The sequence below is a fragment of the Xenopus tropicalis genome, chromosome 3 (genome assembly GCF_000004195.4).
Source record: "Xenopus tropicalis strain Nigerian chromosome 3, UCB_Xtro_10.0, whole genome shotgun sequence".
Lineage (NCBI taxonomy): Eukaryota > Metazoa > Chordata > Amphibia > Anura > Pipidae > Xenopus > Xenopus tropicalis.
The window spans coordinates 55,839,930-55,857,902 of NC_030679.2; the positions used below are offsets into that span (position 1 = coordinate 55,839,930).

Consider the following 17,973-nt stretch of genomic DNA (forward strand, 5'->3'; position numbering starts at 1 on the left):
TTAGTACCCGTGGGTGTATTCCATCTGGCCCTGGTGCCTTGTTCACATTAATTTTGAGTAAATCTTTATGTATCATATCCTGCGTCAACCACTGACTAGACTGAGCTGAGCCAACAGTGCAGCTATTGAGTAGGTCTTGGCACTCTTCAGTATAAACTAAAGAAAAGAACTGGTTTAGCATATATGCCTTTTCTGTATCCGTTGTAACCATATTGTTACCATAATTCAATGGGGCCACACTCTCAACCAGCATCTTTTTACTATTAATATATTTAAAAAACTTTTTGGGGTTAGTTTTAGCCATTGCTGCAATGCACTCCTCCTTTTCTATCCTTGCCTTCCGGATTGCTGTTTTACAGCACTTGTTATAGTGTGTATATTCATTAAATGCTGCTTCTGTCCCCTCTGACTTTTTTTACCTATTAAATTCTTTACCTCCAAATTAAGCCACATAGGGTGATTTCTAATTGCTTACTTCTTAAGGGAATACAGTGAGAACAGTAATCATTTAATACCATTTTAAATGACAACCATTTCTGCTCTGTGTGTTTTAGCAGAAAACATAATGCCCCAATCTATGCTCTGAAGCACTGCCCTTCAGGAGCTAAAATGTGTTTTTCTAAAATTCAGGGTCTTTGTTGCCCCAGTGTATATTTATTTTTGTACCATTACATTAAAAGATATAATATTATGGTCACTGTTACCGAGGGGTTCAACCACTTGCACATTTGATGTATGTTCTGGGTCATGATCACTAGATCCGTTATAGCATGGTTCCTGGTTGGCTCCTCAACAACATGTGACATAAAGTTGTCAAGCAATAAGTTTATAAACTTGTTCCCATTTACTGTGATTTAGTGAAATATGGTTTGTTAAAACAATCAGGCTATAAATGTTAGTATCACATTTTTATGTTATAGGTGTTTTTTAGTGCACTACAGCATTTGCAGAGCAATGACCATTTGCTGGATGTGGATGTGGTGAGGTTATTTGCCAACCTCGAGGAACTGATCCAGGTAAATGTTTTTTTCTGGGAAACTGTTCTTTTGTCTATAATAATTACTATATAAGTTAGCAACCTGATGATCTGAGCCTCAGTTTCTTACCCAAGCATTCACCCCATGGCCTATATAAAACTTCACAATAGAGACAGAATCTCTTATGCATATACTGCCTCGTTTTTGCATGACAAATGTTTGGAGAGTAGTACTCCTACTGCTTTCCATTGTTGTCACTGGGAAGCATATTGTAATGATCCCTAGGATTTTGATCACTGCTGAAACCACCTCAAATGCCAAAGCTTTGAATAAAAAAGAACTGCCTTAATTAAGCATTCAAAGAATGAAAACAATTGCAGTAGAGTCTAACAGGATTCTAGCTCACAGCTCTGAGTAGGAAAGGATACACTCAATTGGCATTTAAAATAAGTGCTGAATTAATCTCTGGATTTTCAGTTTCACTTGGGCTGCAGATTTGTTTATGTAAATCACTGATCTGTTTATAAACTAGGGTCTCGTATTACTGGTATTGCACTTGTTGCAACCACCTTTTTCTAATCCTCTTGTGATTTGGGGTATGGAGAATTCAGTAAGTGATTCTGCATAGATGTGCCATGACCCATGCCTTCCCCATGGTTATATGTGTTAGGAAGGTCATGTCAAACCCTGACCTATGGCATTAGAATCAGAGGCAGTGTTAATAATAATGCTGGGGTCTTGATTTATTTTATGGTTATACAGAGGGGAACAATCATCACCCCATAGTGACTTGAGTGGTAGGAGCAAGAAGATTAATGTGGGGCATTTCTCTTCTCTGCAGTGTTTGGGTGCAAGGCAATCTATTTATATATAATTTCCCTCTGAAAAAGATGGTAAAAGGGCATAAACTGGTCAGAGATACTATACATTACTATTCTGGCAATATATTTCACAAAGTAAGGCAATTTCAAGTTTGCTGAGCAGAAACACACTGGACACTGACATATAATCTGTCCCCTGATATATGCAATTTTTTTTTCCACAGGAAAGCCTTAATTTTGCTGTTGGCCTACTCAATACTATTAAAAGCAGAGAACTAGGAAGTACAGCTTCATTCTCTCCCCCACTGGCAGGCTTGCTAACAAAGGTATGTGTAATGCTTCCCTCTCTGGCAGTAATATAGTGAGGTAACACATTACATAAAAAAAGTCTTAAACTGACATAACCTATGATACATTTGGCTATATGGATACCTTTTACTAGGTGCTTAGTGAAACAGGAAGACCAGGATATGTGTCAATGATAAAATAAAGGGGTGCTCTATGAACTTTGTGTATTAGTTTAAAAAGCAGTAGTCAGTTTGAATAAATGTTCATTTTATTGTCACACTTATATTGGTTACATGCTTGTTTTAGTTATGTCCTTTATATGTGATGCTTCAAAAGAGGTGGTTTCATGTCGAAGCCTCATCAAAAGATGAAAATAACATCTTTTGGACAAATCAGCTTCAAGGCCTTTGGCAAAATCTAATATAAATATGATCTTATTATTGTTAAGTTTGCTGTCTTGTTTGCTTTTTTAGCATTTCAAGGACAGCCTCTGTCTCAGCCACGAGGTTTACTGCCTGAATTATACTTCTGCTGTTATATACCTGGAAAGCCTCAAGCAACGAGATGACTTTGCCATCTATCTTAAAGTAATGTGTCTGTTTTCTTCTTCTGCTCTGCACAATGATGTGATTAGCACAGTGCTGCAGCATATCATGGTGCTTTATGAATAAAATCTCATAATAACGAATGATCATAAAAGCCGGCCAGCTATATACAGTACTAGCTGTTGGTTTGTTGTAGAAAGTGATCATTCAAATAACGTAGCAATGTCATATTATTATAGTAAAACAATTGATAACGTGTGTGTATAAATGCTCATCTTCTAACCACTGTTGCTTTTTGTTTAGTAGTGGTGTGAACAGCATGAGCAGTGTAGAAGGCTGCATCTCTCAGACCTGCTAGTAGCACCTTTACATCGACTAACTCGTTATCCACTACTCCTAAAGAATATCTGGAAACAAAGCACTGACGTAACTGAGAAAATCGCCATCTACTCTGTGAAAGATAAAGTAGAGAGCACACTACGTGAGTAACAAAACCAGAATGATTTTGTGATGTCAGTTGAACTGCTGGTTAAATAACTTGCTTTGAAAGCATGATAGTCATTCCAGAAATAGCATGATAGGGGGACAAATAGCCCTAATTATAGCATTTTTAATAATCTTAAAAGCAGTAAATACTGGTGCTGACGTCTTGAAACGGATTATTAGCCTAGTTTATGAAAACCACATATTTTCCACTGTGACATAAAAATGAAAATACAATTTTGTTGATCACAAATGGCTATTAGAGTATAAAAGAGAAGGCTAGCCTCTTGATACTAGTTCCATGTTGATTCACTGTGGTGTCTCCATGGAAAAATCAGAAACATTGACTGTACAATGCAGATAAAAACTGTCTGTCATGACTACTACAGATTTCTTATCAAATCTTAACCTTTGCAATCTTATCCCTCGTGAACAAGTTCAGTTCTGTTAGCTTTAACTTATAATTTGTAAACATATCTGAGCATATCACATGAACTCTACAATGCATTTGAACATTGAGATATAGTTCAATGAGTACAGAAGGCTTAAGTGTAACCACAGCTGGTTCTGGCATAAGACAAATAGGCAATTGCAGATCTATCATCCATCAACAAAGATCAAACATGATTTGGTTTATTGCTATAACATACAATTATGAAGTTAAATAATACAGCATTCAAAGACTATATGAAGCTTCTGGCTGTGCCTATACGTTTGGGCAAAGGGGCATCCAAATTTTGCAACTTTGATACTCAAATAAAACTTTAATAGAAGAATGTAATAAAAGGCAGTAACGGAAAAATATTTGCAACACATAAATGCCTCTGTGCAAGCATATTTGCTTTAGGGGACCTGGAAACTGTTTAGTGAGCATTTATTTCAGTTGAGGAAAGATTGCACATTTTATAGTTTGTTTCAGTTCTTTTTGTTCCAAACGATTACATCACTTTCAAGCATGCCTTAAAAGTGCAATATCTGTCTAATTAAAAATATTACATTGCAAAATGAGAATTTTAATCTTACTTATGCAAATTTTTCTCCATTTATGACTTTTATTATAACCCCTCCCACTAAGGTTCTTTGTATCAGCCATATATAATACGCACACTTTTTTTATAAGGTTAAAATGATAAAATAGCTTCTTTCTGAAACAAAAGCCCAAAACCAATTTAAAATGCCTTTTAACTTTCAGGGGACCTTGAGGGGAAGGTAAAATGGCTCGATAAATCTCAGAAATACAAGCAACTCCAGGAGGTTATTGTGTGGCCATCATTATGGGAGAGAGACAAAAGGTTTTTCATTCCAGAGGTATGATTCCTGTACTTATTTGTTGGGTGGAACAGACAGGGTGTTTATGATTGATATAGAGAGGCAAATACTGGACTGGACCCAGCAGCCACATTGTATCAGACAACAATGTGAAAATTTGTTAAAGGAGGAAAATGAAAAATAAATATGAAATATGAAACTTTCTAATTATAATCAATTAAAATTCTGTACTGTTTCTGAAATTGCTATTTACTATCTCCCTCTCAGCAACTGTCTCTCTTCATGCAGAAGTTGGGGTCAGATTTTGATTGGCAGGTAGGTCTAATACATCTTTTTGGGGGGGGCTGGCTTTCTCAGAAGGAGTTTTAAAGATCACTCAAATAACCGACTTCAGCACAAACAAAATGACTGATTGATGTAGAGAAACAGGATTTCTGGTTATTTTAAAAGGGTAAGCTCTAATACATCTTCTAGGCAAAGGGTGCAACCCCCCAAAGAATGTATTCAACCTGTCAATCAAAATTTGACTCCGACTGCATAAAGAGAGACAGATTGCTAAGAGGGGAACAATGAAGAATATCTTACATTTTTGTGATTTTTATAACATTAGTTTTGGGGGGAAAAGTATTTTTTCCTATTTCCTTCCAGCTTATTTTTATTTGGCAGATAATCGGTTGTCATTGTCTATTATTGCTTTTCATCTGATTACGTTCAGAAAAGAGAAAATTATATTATTGTTATATACAGTGATTTCCCTTCTTTTTTCATCTCTATTTAATATTACATTTGCCATTATATAGTGCTGTCAGATTTTATGTTAGTCTAGTAAACCTATATATTGTACTCTCCTGTGCTTTTCTTATATAAATACATCTTTGTTACTGTGTAAGGTCAGTGGCACTCTAGGCATTGTCTGTACAGAAACACCAGCCGATGCCTGCTAGTGTGTCGATAACATGGAGTGTATGGGAACAGATCTGCCTTTTGCGTTAGGCCAGTGGTACACCAGGCATTCCCTTTGCCTATGTAGAAACAGACATGGAAAGAACGCTTGGAGTACCACTGGCTTAAATTAACATGTACAATTCAGTCCTAAGAATCATTTTTGAGTAAGCTTGAGCTGGAATCTCATGGATGAAAGAAAGCTGACAGGTCCATCCAAACCAAGAAAAGCAGCTTTAATATGTTCAGTTAAAGTAAATCAGGTTTTCTGTGGGTCTTGCAGCAAAGTTAGAAAATGTAAATGTATAAAACTGGCTTCACCTAGAGAAAGTTCATGTCTTCATTGCACAGCAACCAGCTTCCACCCCAGGCACAAACATTTATATTGACTTGATGTGATTGGTGCAACTGCAGAAAGCCTGCTGTGAGCATTAATAAAGCTGCCCTGCTGCACAGCACCAGCTAAACATCCATATCTACTCCATAGTCTCTACCCCCTGGGGCTGCTGCTTTCACTAGTCTCGAGGCTAGGACTGTTCCCAGGCCAACAGCTCGGAGGACGAATTCTGTCAACACGATAGGATAAAACCGCATTCCTTTTTCCAAAACAACTTTGGCTGCCTGTGGGGTGGCTCCTGTCAGTCTTGAGTGTTCAGCACATAAGCATTTGTTTGTCCATGTTTGTCACAACAATAGCAGTGTTAAAGGGAAATGGTACCCTGCTAGCATGGCTGCCACATTATTTTCAAATAAAGCCAAATGCATAGAAAGCTTTTTTTTTTTTTGTAAAGAAGCAAAATGTTATTAAAGATTTTGGGGTAGATTTATCAAACATTTATAAATGTTCTTTCACTTTTATTTTTGCACCAGTTTGACAATAGTTTTTTAAAGCATAAATCTTCTGAACTGTCCATTGGGAGAATGAAATGAATGAGATGAAATTGGCTTTATTAAGAAATTGCTATAGAATGGAGGAGTACTCTTGTTTCACCTAGCAAGAAAATTCATGCATAGAGAATCCATAATTGGTTGGCGCGTTAATGCAAAAGTATTCCTTTCATATAAATATGGAAGATACTTTCCATTAGACTGGAGATAACTTCCTTTTCCTTTAAATTGCTTAAGAAGAACAGATGGAAATTAATATTGCAAACATGAATAAGATGGCCTTATCAATCTCACATTTCTGTTCTGGGTAGCTATAGGTACCTAGTCTCTCCATTCACATTAAAGGAACAGTAACACCAAAAAATGAAAGTGTATAAAAGTAATAACAATATAATGTACTGTTGCCCTGCATTGCTACAACTGGTGTGTTTGCCTCAGAAAGACTACTATAGTTTATATAAGTAAGCTGCTGTGTAGCCATGGGCGCAGCCATACAAAGGAGAAAAGGCATAGGTTACTTAACAGATAACAGATAAACCCCCATTATACGGGGCTTATCTACTAGTTATCTGCTATGTAACCTGTGCCTTTTCTCCTTTTTCCAGCTTGAATGGCTGCCCCCATGGCTACACAGCAGCTTATTTATATAGTAGCTTTTCTGTAGCAAAAAACACCAGTTTTTTGCAGATCAACAGCACATAATATTTTAATTACTTTAAAACGCTTTAATTTTTTGATGTTACTGTTCCTTTAATAAGTTGAGTTATATTACATTTATGTTCCATTAAACATTATTGGCCTGGCTACTGTAGCACTGTAGTACTGTTTCCTTCTGTAGCATGGATGCAGGACAGCTAGAATTTGCCAATTGTGGAGGGGCAATTAAATTAATTTCATCTTTGGCCTGGGTTACTGCCTTTTCTGCCAAAGAAAATATTGGCCTTGGTACATGAGTTATCTATAGTCTCTATTGATAACATTTTTCACAAGTATTATTTTTACTGGTTGGTCAATGCAGTCAGGGGTACAGTACCTGAAGCTTTAAGGGGCAGGCCCTCACTGAAAAACTTTGAATATAGAACTGCATAGGATTCTCAACGTTATATTATAATATAGATGGCAAGAGTTCTATGGGCATTTGTATTTACACTAATAAGTTGAAACTTCCAATAAAAAATGAACGTTGGGTATTGTCAAGCTGAAGTGTAACAGCCACATCAAGTAATGGCAACTCACAAACTGGATGAAAAGGGATGTTGCTTTAGATTTTTGCTTTAGATTTTGCCCTTATATTTCAGTAAATTAGGAAGTTAGAATGCATGCATTCCCTAACAGTAATAACCAGGGATTATTTGTAAGTAGAGATGAGTGAATCTTTTCAGCTGAAACAGCTTTATGGGGAAAATTTTAGCAATGTGTTCTGGATTGCTGCAACAAAATTGCACTTTTTTATGCAGGGAAAAAAATGTAAGAAAAAAACTCCCATTGACTCCAATGCATTTGGAGCAAGGAAAACCAAGAGAAAAAATAGCCATTGAGTGGCAGAAAGGGCCCATTGACTCCAGTGCATTACTTCCATTTCGTTCATTTTTTTTTTTTGACGTTTCATAATTTTTTCTGCAAAGCAACAGGCAGTTTTGCTCCTCCCTATTTGTAAGCATGTGTTTGTTGTTTAATTGACTATTTGCTTGCATACTTTTAGGGTGAGGACGCACGGGGCGTTTAGTCGCAGCAACTTTTAATCAAGACAGTTGCGGCGAGTAATTGCACATTTTTGCTGCGCGGATTAGTCGCCACAACTAAACGCCCCATGTGTCTTCACCCTTAAGGGATGTTCATTATGCAGAACTTTATATTACGTTATCAAGTTTTACTTGCAGTATTATCTCTGAATTTATAAATACTAGGATCATATAAGTTCTCTGGGAAGGTATCAAGGGACTGCACATTTCCCTAGTGCCAAATGAAGGGTACACTTTGTGGGTGATTTAATATCGTTTTAATTCAATTTTTTTTAGTTTATTTAAACTATAAATAAACAAAATTCAAAGTATGGCTCAAAAACTCGAATATCTGATATTTATTAAGTGCAAAAAACCCAAAACTTGAATGTAAAACTCTGGTTGGTGCAACTGCAGAAAGCCTGCTGTGAGCATTAATAAAGCTGCCCTGCTGCACAGCACCAGCTAAACATCCACATCTAGGAAGCAGTTACTTATTACAACTGCTCAGCTGTGCATTAATGTTTTGGAGAGAGGGTATAACTCTTGCTTCTGGCTCCATTTATACGGGGTTGTACTCACAAGCACTTTTTTATGCATTTGACACTCGTTTGAGACACAGTTTGATATATACCTAAATACCTAAACACATTTGCTAATTGATTCCATTATATTCTACCTGGCTGTACTCACGAGTATTCAGAGTTGCATTTTCCTGCATTCACATTTCATCGTGGTTTTTTTAGACGTAACATGCTACATTTTCTTGTGCTTGACATACGTTCATAATTTGGTAGATTAGTGGGTTGCATTTTGAACTGACACATTTAGCTGCGTTTAAAAAAATGCATGTAAATGCATATGATGCATGTTTTGGGGCTCGGCGTGCGTTTATAAATGCATTAAAAAACGCTTGTGAGTATGAGCCCTTAGAATGCAGTAGCCTCGTATACAATCCTAACATGCCAAAAAAAGCATGGTTAATCAGTGATAATAAAAAACAGATAAGTCAGGGTGGTGTTTCAAACTATTGACTGAACAGAACCACACAAATCATTTTTTTTAACCAAAATCACCAATATAGAATAGTTACATTAAATAGCAGTTTATTATACATGCCCCTAAGGATTCAAATGCTCTGCAGCATTGGTTTTAAGGGCTAGGGGTATGTTAATCCTTATGGGTATGTATAATAAACAGACTAGTACACAAACTACTGGCCCATGTGACCTGTGAAGTGCTTATGAGCACACATTGTGATATTGCTGGATGCTAACAGGTTGATGTAATGTTTGTGTGAGAGACAGTATAAAACATGCAGAAACTGTTAGCAGAATTCTAGCTAAAATTACTTTTGAAAAAGAACGTTTTTCCCTTTTTTTAAATGTATTTATTTTTTACATCCAAGGGCCTTAAACACCATTTTAAAGAACCCAATGTAGAGAGCATGCTGTCTTCCCTAAATAGGGACCTTCTGCATGAAGGAAAGCTCATCCTAACAGGTAGGTGGCTTCATTTGTGCCCAGTACCAGTGTTTGTATTGCAGTTCACATGTGATATTTGCATCATTAGTAAATGCATAAAACTTTTGCAGTAAGAAGCATCAGTGTGTGTGTGTGCAGTCTAGATAGCATCTCATATGTGATATTCAAAAGTGAATTTGTATTTGGAACAGAATAAGAAAGATTGTTTATGGGCAATGGCACATGGGTTGTAATGCAACATTTAATCACAGACCGCAAAACTCTTGTAAAAAGTGGGCAGTTCACTTAATTTCATGATAAAGCCCAACGTTTTTTCCATGATTAAGGGATTTGAATATCATACGCATGGCAGTATACACTGCAGGCAATGACAAGGCATTATGGGCATTTAGTCACCTGCAGTTTAACAGGAGCAGTAAAACACCCTGTGTGTCATTGCTCTAAGCAGTAGCTATACACATATGTAAAACCCATAACATGTATCTATCTTTGTTTTTCTCCAGAAAGTACCAGACTCCTTGATGTATATCTGTTTCTCTTTGATGACTTTCTGCTCATAACAAAGATAAAGCGGAATAAAAGGGTAACTCATCTGGATAGAGCTTAGCACAGCTTTATTAAAATCTGTTTACACTATTATTATTGTTCGGATTCAGGGGAGGAGGCAGAGGGTATATGGTGCCATCGTTGTGGGGATAAAACAAGTACAAGTAGAGTAGTGGTTTGTAGCACGGATATGCTGGCATCATTTTCAAGTTAACAGATGTTGTACATTATGGGCAAGACAACAAGGCTTGGGCCTCATAATAAATCTTATTAGTACTGAAGTACTCTGTCAGTTTATAAGCCAACAAGCTTAGCGAGCGATTCCCAAAAAGTTTACCAGGTTTTATATTAAATCTTGTAAATACCTTGTGACAATATCGGTTGTTAGTCTAGATCAGTGATCCCCAACCAGTAGCTCATGAGCAACATGTTGCTCCCCAACCCCTTGGATGTTGCTCCCAGTGGCCTCAAAGTAGGTGCTCATTTTTTGAATACTTGGCTTGGAGGCAAGTTTTGGATGCATAAAACCCAGTGTAAAGCCAAACAGAGCCTTCTGTATGCTGCCAGTCCACAAAGGGGCTACCAAATAGCCAATCATAGCCCTTATATGGCACCTCCAGGTATCTTTTTCATGCTTGTGTTGCTCCCCAACTCTTTTTACATTTGAATGTTGCTCACGGGTGAAAAAGGTTGGGGATCCCTGGTCTAGATAAGTTACTCAGCCCATTGGGCCATATAAGGGTTCAAATATATCATCTATCATATTACAAACATAGCTAGGTTATTAGGAAGGCATTGGCTCTGCCTAGGTTATGCCACATACCAAGATGTTTACACCAGCCACAGCTCAGCATAATCCTTCTGGTTCATGGTGTGTCCTGGGTTTCAGGGAGCATAGCGCCTCAGCACAGTGGGGTTATTTATAAAGTTTGCACAGTGCATATTTTTTCCATAAATAGTTGTTTTGCACACATTTTCCCCTAAATGTTAACATTTTGCAGTGCTGTGCCCCTCTTTCCTTTTTTTGTAATGCAAATTGTGCACAAAAATTCACAAATGAGATTGCGATTTGCATGCCCTTTGTGAGTGGTTATTGTCTGTGAATATAGCGGTAATTTTCAAATTGCAAAATCAGTTTAGTGAATATTTGTCCACAACCAAAGTGTGTGCATAAATATTTGCTATTTGTGAATATGACAATATTTAAAAAGTGTTTGCAGACATTTGCACTGCAAATAAAAATTTGCAATTATGTTTGCTTTATAAATATAAACAAAGGAGCAAATATGTTTACTGTGTGAATGATTCTGCGCTGTGTGGATTTTATAAATGACCCCCGGTGTTCCTTATATGCCACCACCACCTTTGTGTGCTCTCCCCCATTCTCCATTGCTATTCTCCTTGCCTTCTCTGCTTTTCCAACTCCTTTTCATCGCCAAGCCCTCTCCAACGTATTGCTCCATTTCATTACTTTCCCCGTGTCCTCTCTGCTCCTTCTGAGCTTGTTCCTCCTCTGCACACCAATACCTTTGCTTCCCCATCTCATTTCAACTATTTCTAGTTACTTTTACTGAGATTTTTAGGAATTCTCTGTAATCGCTGATCTTTAATCAATATTTAAATCAGTTTATTACCACTACTGACTTTATCACTGATTTGCTTACAGAAATCTACAAATTTGGAGGTTAACCAGTACCCATGCCTTCACCCAGAGCTGCAGATGGTGACTAAGGAAGGAGGCTACTGCAAAGTAGTAGACCAGCCTATTGCACTAGACAGATTAAGTCTGAAAACTGTTGATCAATACCATGTCACGGGTATGTTGTTTTATAGTAAACAAAATTGATGTTTGCTACAAAATCAGCTTCCTTGAGAATTTGACAAGGATCTTACAAAAACATCTTTCCTTACAATGTATTCTGTTTCTGTGCTGTAGCATGTAATTTGCGTCAGGCGAATAGGGTTATTATAATGATTCAGGTTTGGCAACCAGGTAATATTTATATACTGAAAATATCTAACAACTGATACAGAGGGAGTCCCTCAGTTGCTGATGCCCAGGGCAAATGCTATTTTTGACTTACGCTAAAGCCTTCCTTGATTCAGGTTAAAGGTTTATCCTATACTGCACTTACTATTGCTGTATTTTATATACTGAAGTTATTGCGCCAACCTTAAGTTTCAGCATCTTTTTAACAGTATTGATCCAGGACTTCAAAGTTGTAACAGGAGTTCACATCTTGTATTTTGTTAGAAGTGTCAGTGACACACACATGCTCAGTGGGCTTTGGGCAGCTGTGTGAGAAGTTAAAGGAAAAGTAACACTAAAATGTTTTAAGTAAAAAATCTATTGTACCCTGCTCACCATTTATTATTTTAAATGCATTATTAGAAAATACCTGCTAAAACTTGGCTTCCGGTCATTTGAAATACGTCGATGCGACGATCGACTTCTCCTCCTAGCCTTCTTTCTGTATAGGAAGGAGTTGGGCTAGGATCAATCGATCGTCACATAGTGGATTCTGCTTCTTCTGCATCGCCGTATTTCAAATGACCGGAAGCCAAGTTTTAGCAGGTATTTTCTAATAAAGCATTCAAAATAATAAATGGTTTGCAGGATAGGGCAATTATTGGAGCAGGGTAGATTTTTTGCCTCGCGAGGCAACTTCGGTGATTTGCTGAAATCACCTGCGCAGCGTGTGCCATCCCACCGGCGAATTACATTTTCGCCGGTGGGATGGTAGTTCAGGGAGATTAGTCGCCCGTGACTAATCTCCCTGTGTGCCAGAGCCCTAATAAACAAAAAAGGGCTTATAAGATTAGGTTCCAGGTAGATGGTAGTAGATAGGTCGCCTGGGAGAGGTGTTGGAAAGCAGGCTTGCACATTTAACATGGAATGTTTGTGTGCGATTTTTATAGCTTGCCTTACGGATGGCAGTAAGTTTGGCAGTGATGGGTTAATTCCAAAGCCTTTATAGCCATACAACTCTTTTCCACTATAATAACATGTTATGCTTGGTTTAGGAATAACAACCACCCTACTGTATATATTTCAGGGCAGTATGTACTGTATATTCTGCCATCACCTTACACAGTGCAACTCTGAAAGGTTAAAAAAGACAGTGAAATAATATTCTTTTTCACCCTTATATCTTCTTTTTACAGTATACGGCATGAAGAATGCTTTTATGGTCCAGCATGAGAATAGATACCAGCAATGCATAGCTGCCTTCATTCTCCAAGCACACACAGAATCAGAGAAGGTTTGTATCAATGGCAATGGAAAGATATTGGGTAGATGGAGCGATCATCTGTTTTCTTCTGGTTTTCTCTCATCTCCGAGTAGTGTCAGGTCTTGCAAGGTCTGGTTTGGGTGCCCGGTGGGCCTCAGAGACAAGCACCATTAACATTATTCTTCATATCATGGGAAAGCGCACATCAGTTGGTTGCATCCCCAAATATCACGATTCACACCTGTGCTTGCCAAATACTTTTTCCTTTCATAGTGACTAATTGTTATAAACTAAATGTAAGAAGATTTTCACGTCTTACAGGTTTGTGTGAGGCGCACCTAACTCACAGGTCAGAATCAAGAGCAAAGCACAATTATTGAACTGAGCTAAAGAAACCAATACCCAGTGAAAGGTTGCGCAGTTGCTGTAGCAAGTCAATTTTGAAGCGACTTTGAAATCCATTAAGGGCTTAATTTACTATTGCCTGCTTTTAACCCCATGACTCATGGAGGCCTTGGTTTGCAGCCTTGGGCAAATCACTTTATCTGTGTGCCTTGAAGACTAAACATACAGGTTTTCTAATCTAACACTAGACCAGTCACAGCTAATATGCGCTATTTTTGTATTACTGACAAAAAAAGGGCAATTTGTGTGATTGATTCACAGAACACTGTTTTGCCTATTTCTTTGCACAGAAAACCTGGATGTCACAGATAGAAACGGCCATGTCTTGCTACACAGAAACACACAGATCAAAGCGCCTTTCAACCTTGTGGCAATCATCGGAGTCAGCAGAAATCTAGATTTGTTCATTGTACACCTTGCACTTTGTTTAGGTGTCCATTTTAATTATATAGATTCTCTGTGTACAGTATTTGCATTTTGTATTTTTAATAATGTTTCTTAGAGTTTGAGTGTAACTTATATTGTGTTAGTGTTTTTGGGTGTAAAGCCCCCCCCTTATATTTTGTAGAAATAAAGACCACAGTCTGTTTCAACCAGGTTGTATTAGCATTTAGACCCCAGCATTTATACGGCACCATAATATTTGATGGTAATTTAAAGTACCACACCTCTTTAAATGTTTAAGTTGCATTTTATTTTTAATATCCCCATGAGACAGGGAGGATAGGTAGGAATATGAGCAAGCTACGCCCTGGGATATCTGCAATAGAGCAGGAAGGAAATCGCAAGGATTGATTTATCTTATACAAGGGTCAGCTGGGTATATGATTGGCCACCAGACACCTATGCCAAAGAGACAGAGAGCGTATAAGAGGCCACACGTGGTAGGGCCGCATTTTCCGATTGTTTGAACTGCAGGAAGCACTTCTGCCAATACAACATGAACTGGTGCATCAGCAGATTACATTTCCAAACCTGCCCAATAATCAAACTGGCCACTTAGGCACTTACCTGTTATTCATTTTGTGTTTTACCTTTTAAAAAAAGTTTTTTTATGATTGGTAAATAGTAAAGAGAATGTGTTATTCTTCTTTGGCCATTCCACGCTGGATTTCTATCACCTAGCTCTCTACAGTACAGAATCCCAAACATACAGTAAATATAAATGCAAGAGGATTTCCCAGTAAGAATGATCTGTCAGTGGCCAGTCATCCCCGTTTAACATAGGGTGAGCAAACAAACTTATCAACTGAAAAAAGCTTCTGACCTAGTCCCTCTAGACTGTGTCGGCAGCTTATTGGCCATGTATGGGGCACCCAGAAAGGCCTGCCTCCCTGATATCTTTATGAAATTAGACAGAATATCTTATGAGGTGAGTAAAAGGGAGAGAAGAAGAATGGGTGAGAAGGATTGGAGATATTGTTTTCTTTGCTGAAGGAGAAAAAGCAAATATCTCCCAATGACACCCCATGTTTTAAGACATGGAATGATATTTACCTATCACTATGCACACAGAACAGAATTCATGGTCTAATATAAGCCTAAAGCTGACTATGCATTATAAAATCTGCTCATTTGGTGAGGTCGCCATATCGGGCTGCTCCTAAACGACTGGATCACAACAGGGATACAGGCCATTGGGGTGACGACTACATTACAGAGCAAATGTCCTAAATCTGATGGGAATACTAAACAGGCCAGATATCAGCCAGGTATGGGCAGATGAGCTGCCATAGTGTTTTGAATGGGCCGAATCGGCCACCTTAACAGAAAACGTCAATGCTGCTCTGCCTCTAGGGCTCTACTTACTGGAGCCTGTTTCAGGGCAGCCAGCAAAGACTAAACTTCTGTGTGCCACATTTTTCTATGTTCAGTTTACATTAGCCAAACCTTTATTTTAATCCTGGTATATTTGTCTTATCTGCAGTGGTATTTGCACTGCTTATCCACAGAGAAGTTTATCTGGTTTCAGCCAGCTGAAAATGGCACAAAAGAGCTGAAGGGAATTGCGGAAGGTGATTTGGTGCATTTTCCATCTGACTGGCAGGTGGAAAGGCCTTCGGAAAACGAAAGTTATGCGTTTCCACCGGCGACTCCTATTGTTGCTGGTGGAAAGGCATTTCAGAGCGGTTAGTCACCCTTGATAGCAGAGATCTGTGGGACATCAGCCTTAGCATAGCCAAGCAGAGAAATGACGTGTGAATTTGTGGCCCAAAATTCACCCCATCTGCAAAGTGGCAGGCAAACTAAGGGCTATGTCGGACAAGGTGTTTTTTCCACCAGCATATCTACGCCAGTCTGCTTCCTTCTGCATCCGAAAGTCACTGTACAGACAGGGCGGCTTTTGGGATGCACACGTGCCATGCCTCAGACTGACAAATGCACAAACTCACTAAAGTATTCATGGGCGGCAGAGTTATTCAAACAGAAGCACTGGCCCGGGTAAGCATTTATAATCACTGGGGGGAGTGGATGCCTAACATTTTGGCACCCCCCACTTACCAGCCATTATATCTTGTCTTATAATTTAACCAACACAGTGTGTAATTCCATGCAATATGGATGTTGAACTTGTGGCTCTCTGGTTGTAGTAAATTAGTGCTCCCAGGAGCCTTAGTCACCACAGCCGTGATTCATTGCACCGGCACTGGGTTTGCTCATTTACAGGAGAACGCCTATTAACACGCTAGAGAAAAAAACGACAGAACATGATGGCAGTAGCTGTTAGAAATATCAATGTTTATTCATTGTCATTTTTATACATATTAGAAAAACATTTTTTCAACAAGCATTCTTCCATCTCACTGGACAAATCCTCATTAGCTGATGCGCGACCACAGACATTCGTCCTATTTACTGGAATAAAGTTGTTCACAATGTAAGGCACCACTACATGACCACACGCCGCAAACATAGCCATGAAAGAAGGGCTTTGGAAAGAAAAGCTTGGAGAAATACAATACATGCAAAATCACAATGAAAAATCTTTTGTTCACATAGTGCGTATCATCCAGTTACAGTGTAGTGCCATGTGTGCAACCTGCAAAGTGCATACACGTCCAGAGCAGCTTCACAGGCGCTTACAGAATATGTGCAAATGTCTTTCCACAGAAACCTGGAGTTTTTCCATATAGTCCTTAAAGGCAAAATAGATCTAAATTGTAAGTAGTGCTCATTTTCCATTTATTTATCCTTTGGTGTATACTAAGCAAACCACGCCCTTGCAATAATGCAGTCTAAGGAAATCCAAATGGAAAATAACCCTTACAATACAATATATTTTCTCCTTTAAATGCCGGCTTATTCCTCATTGCTTCTACAATATCAACCAATCTGTTTGCCATGGCTAAAAGCAGCATTATTATAAAGGGAACTGGCAAAAAGAATACTGGTACTAAGCATGGAGGCAGCATGCAGCACGTGGCTGTCACATGGCCATTCTGGAGGTCAGGAAGAAAAAGGTAGATGTACGAAACTTAAAGAATAACTTTGCAATCAGAGTTGGAGGACATTAAACAGAAACAACAGATAAAACTGAATTAAAATGCATCCCATCAATGTATCTGGTTTAATGGAGGCTGCGTTCTTAGGCTTGGTTGGCACACTGTGTGGGCCACATTCTGCGCTTTTGTGCTCCTAGGCTAATCCTACAGCCCATACTCACAATTTAGACAGCAGTCGTTCCAACTGCAAATAGACTGAACTCTGTAGTGTGAACCCTAAAATAAACCATATCCAACTGCTTCACTCTGGTAGTTATTGATTTCACTGAGTTTACCCCACTCTTAAGGTTGTAGGATCTCCTTTAATTAAAGTTACCACTTGATGGTGCACTAGGAGAATAATCCCCATGGTAAATCTGTGCTACTATGGACAACTAGTCTTCTGAAAATACTTTCCCTCAAGCAATAATGTAAATCTCCAGTGGGGAAACATAGATGTCGCTTTGGGTTTCTCAAGTAGCCCAGAGCTTCCTTACAAAGCAACTTTAGGCTACTTTGGAAAGCTGAAGCGACTAGTATGTTTCCCTGCCGGCAGTTTACATTATTGCTGGGGGAAGGAAACTAGGGACATCTAGTCACCCATTATAGTGTAGATTTATTGTGGGCGACAAAATGTTCCATGTGATAGGACCCTTAGGCGTTTATCAGCATTAAAGTGAGAAAGAAATGGTATCTGAACAGAAAGTACCCAAAAGACTGGTCCTTATACTTTAGCGAATCAGTTTTCCTTTGTACAAATGACTTCCTGTTCAGCAGAGCAGGAAGTTGCTTCGGGCCCTCCAATGCAAGGGTAAATTAAGAACATTACTCTAGAGATATTCATTGCTAATGCAAATGCGACTGGTCCCACTCAACCAGTTCAGTACGA

General features: G+C 38.5%; 1 protein-coding gene across 1 annotated transcript in view; it reads left to right on the forward strand.

Moving 5' to 3' along the window:
- Nucleotides 1-14,195, forward strand: part of plekhg7 (pleckstrin homology and RhoGEF domain containing G7) — a 35,975-nt gene extending 21,780 nt beyond the window's left edge. Inside the window, exons 8-17 of the mRNA XM_004912915.4 lie at nucleotides 921-1,016; nucleotides 2,023-2,124; nucleotides 2,560-2,673; nucleotides 2,938-3,112; nucleotides 4,307-4,422; nucleotides 9,343-9,436; nucleotides 9,922-10,001; nucleotides 11,631-11,781; nucleotides 13,130-13,227; nucleotides 13,893-14,195. Of these exons, the coding sequence (XP_004912972.1) occupies nucleotides 921-1,016; nucleotides 2,023-2,124; nucleotides 2,560-2,673; nucleotides 2,938-3,112; nucleotides 4,307-4,422; nucleotides 9,343-9,436; nucleotides 9,922-10,001; nucleotides 11,631-11,781; nucleotides 13,130-13,227; nucleotides 13,893-14,000 (1,134 nt within the window). The 3' untranslated portion in view covers nucleotides 14,001-14,195. The remainder of the gene's footprint in view (nucleotides 1-920; nucleotides 1,017-2,022; nucleotides 2,125-2,559; nucleotides 2,674-2,937; nucleotides 3,113-4,306; nucleotides 4,423-9,342; nucleotides 9,437-9,921; nucleotides 10,002-11,630; nucleotides 11,782-13,129; nucleotides 13,228-13,892) is intronic.
- The last annotated feature ends 3,778 nt before the right edge of the window (nucleotides 14,196-17,973 follow it).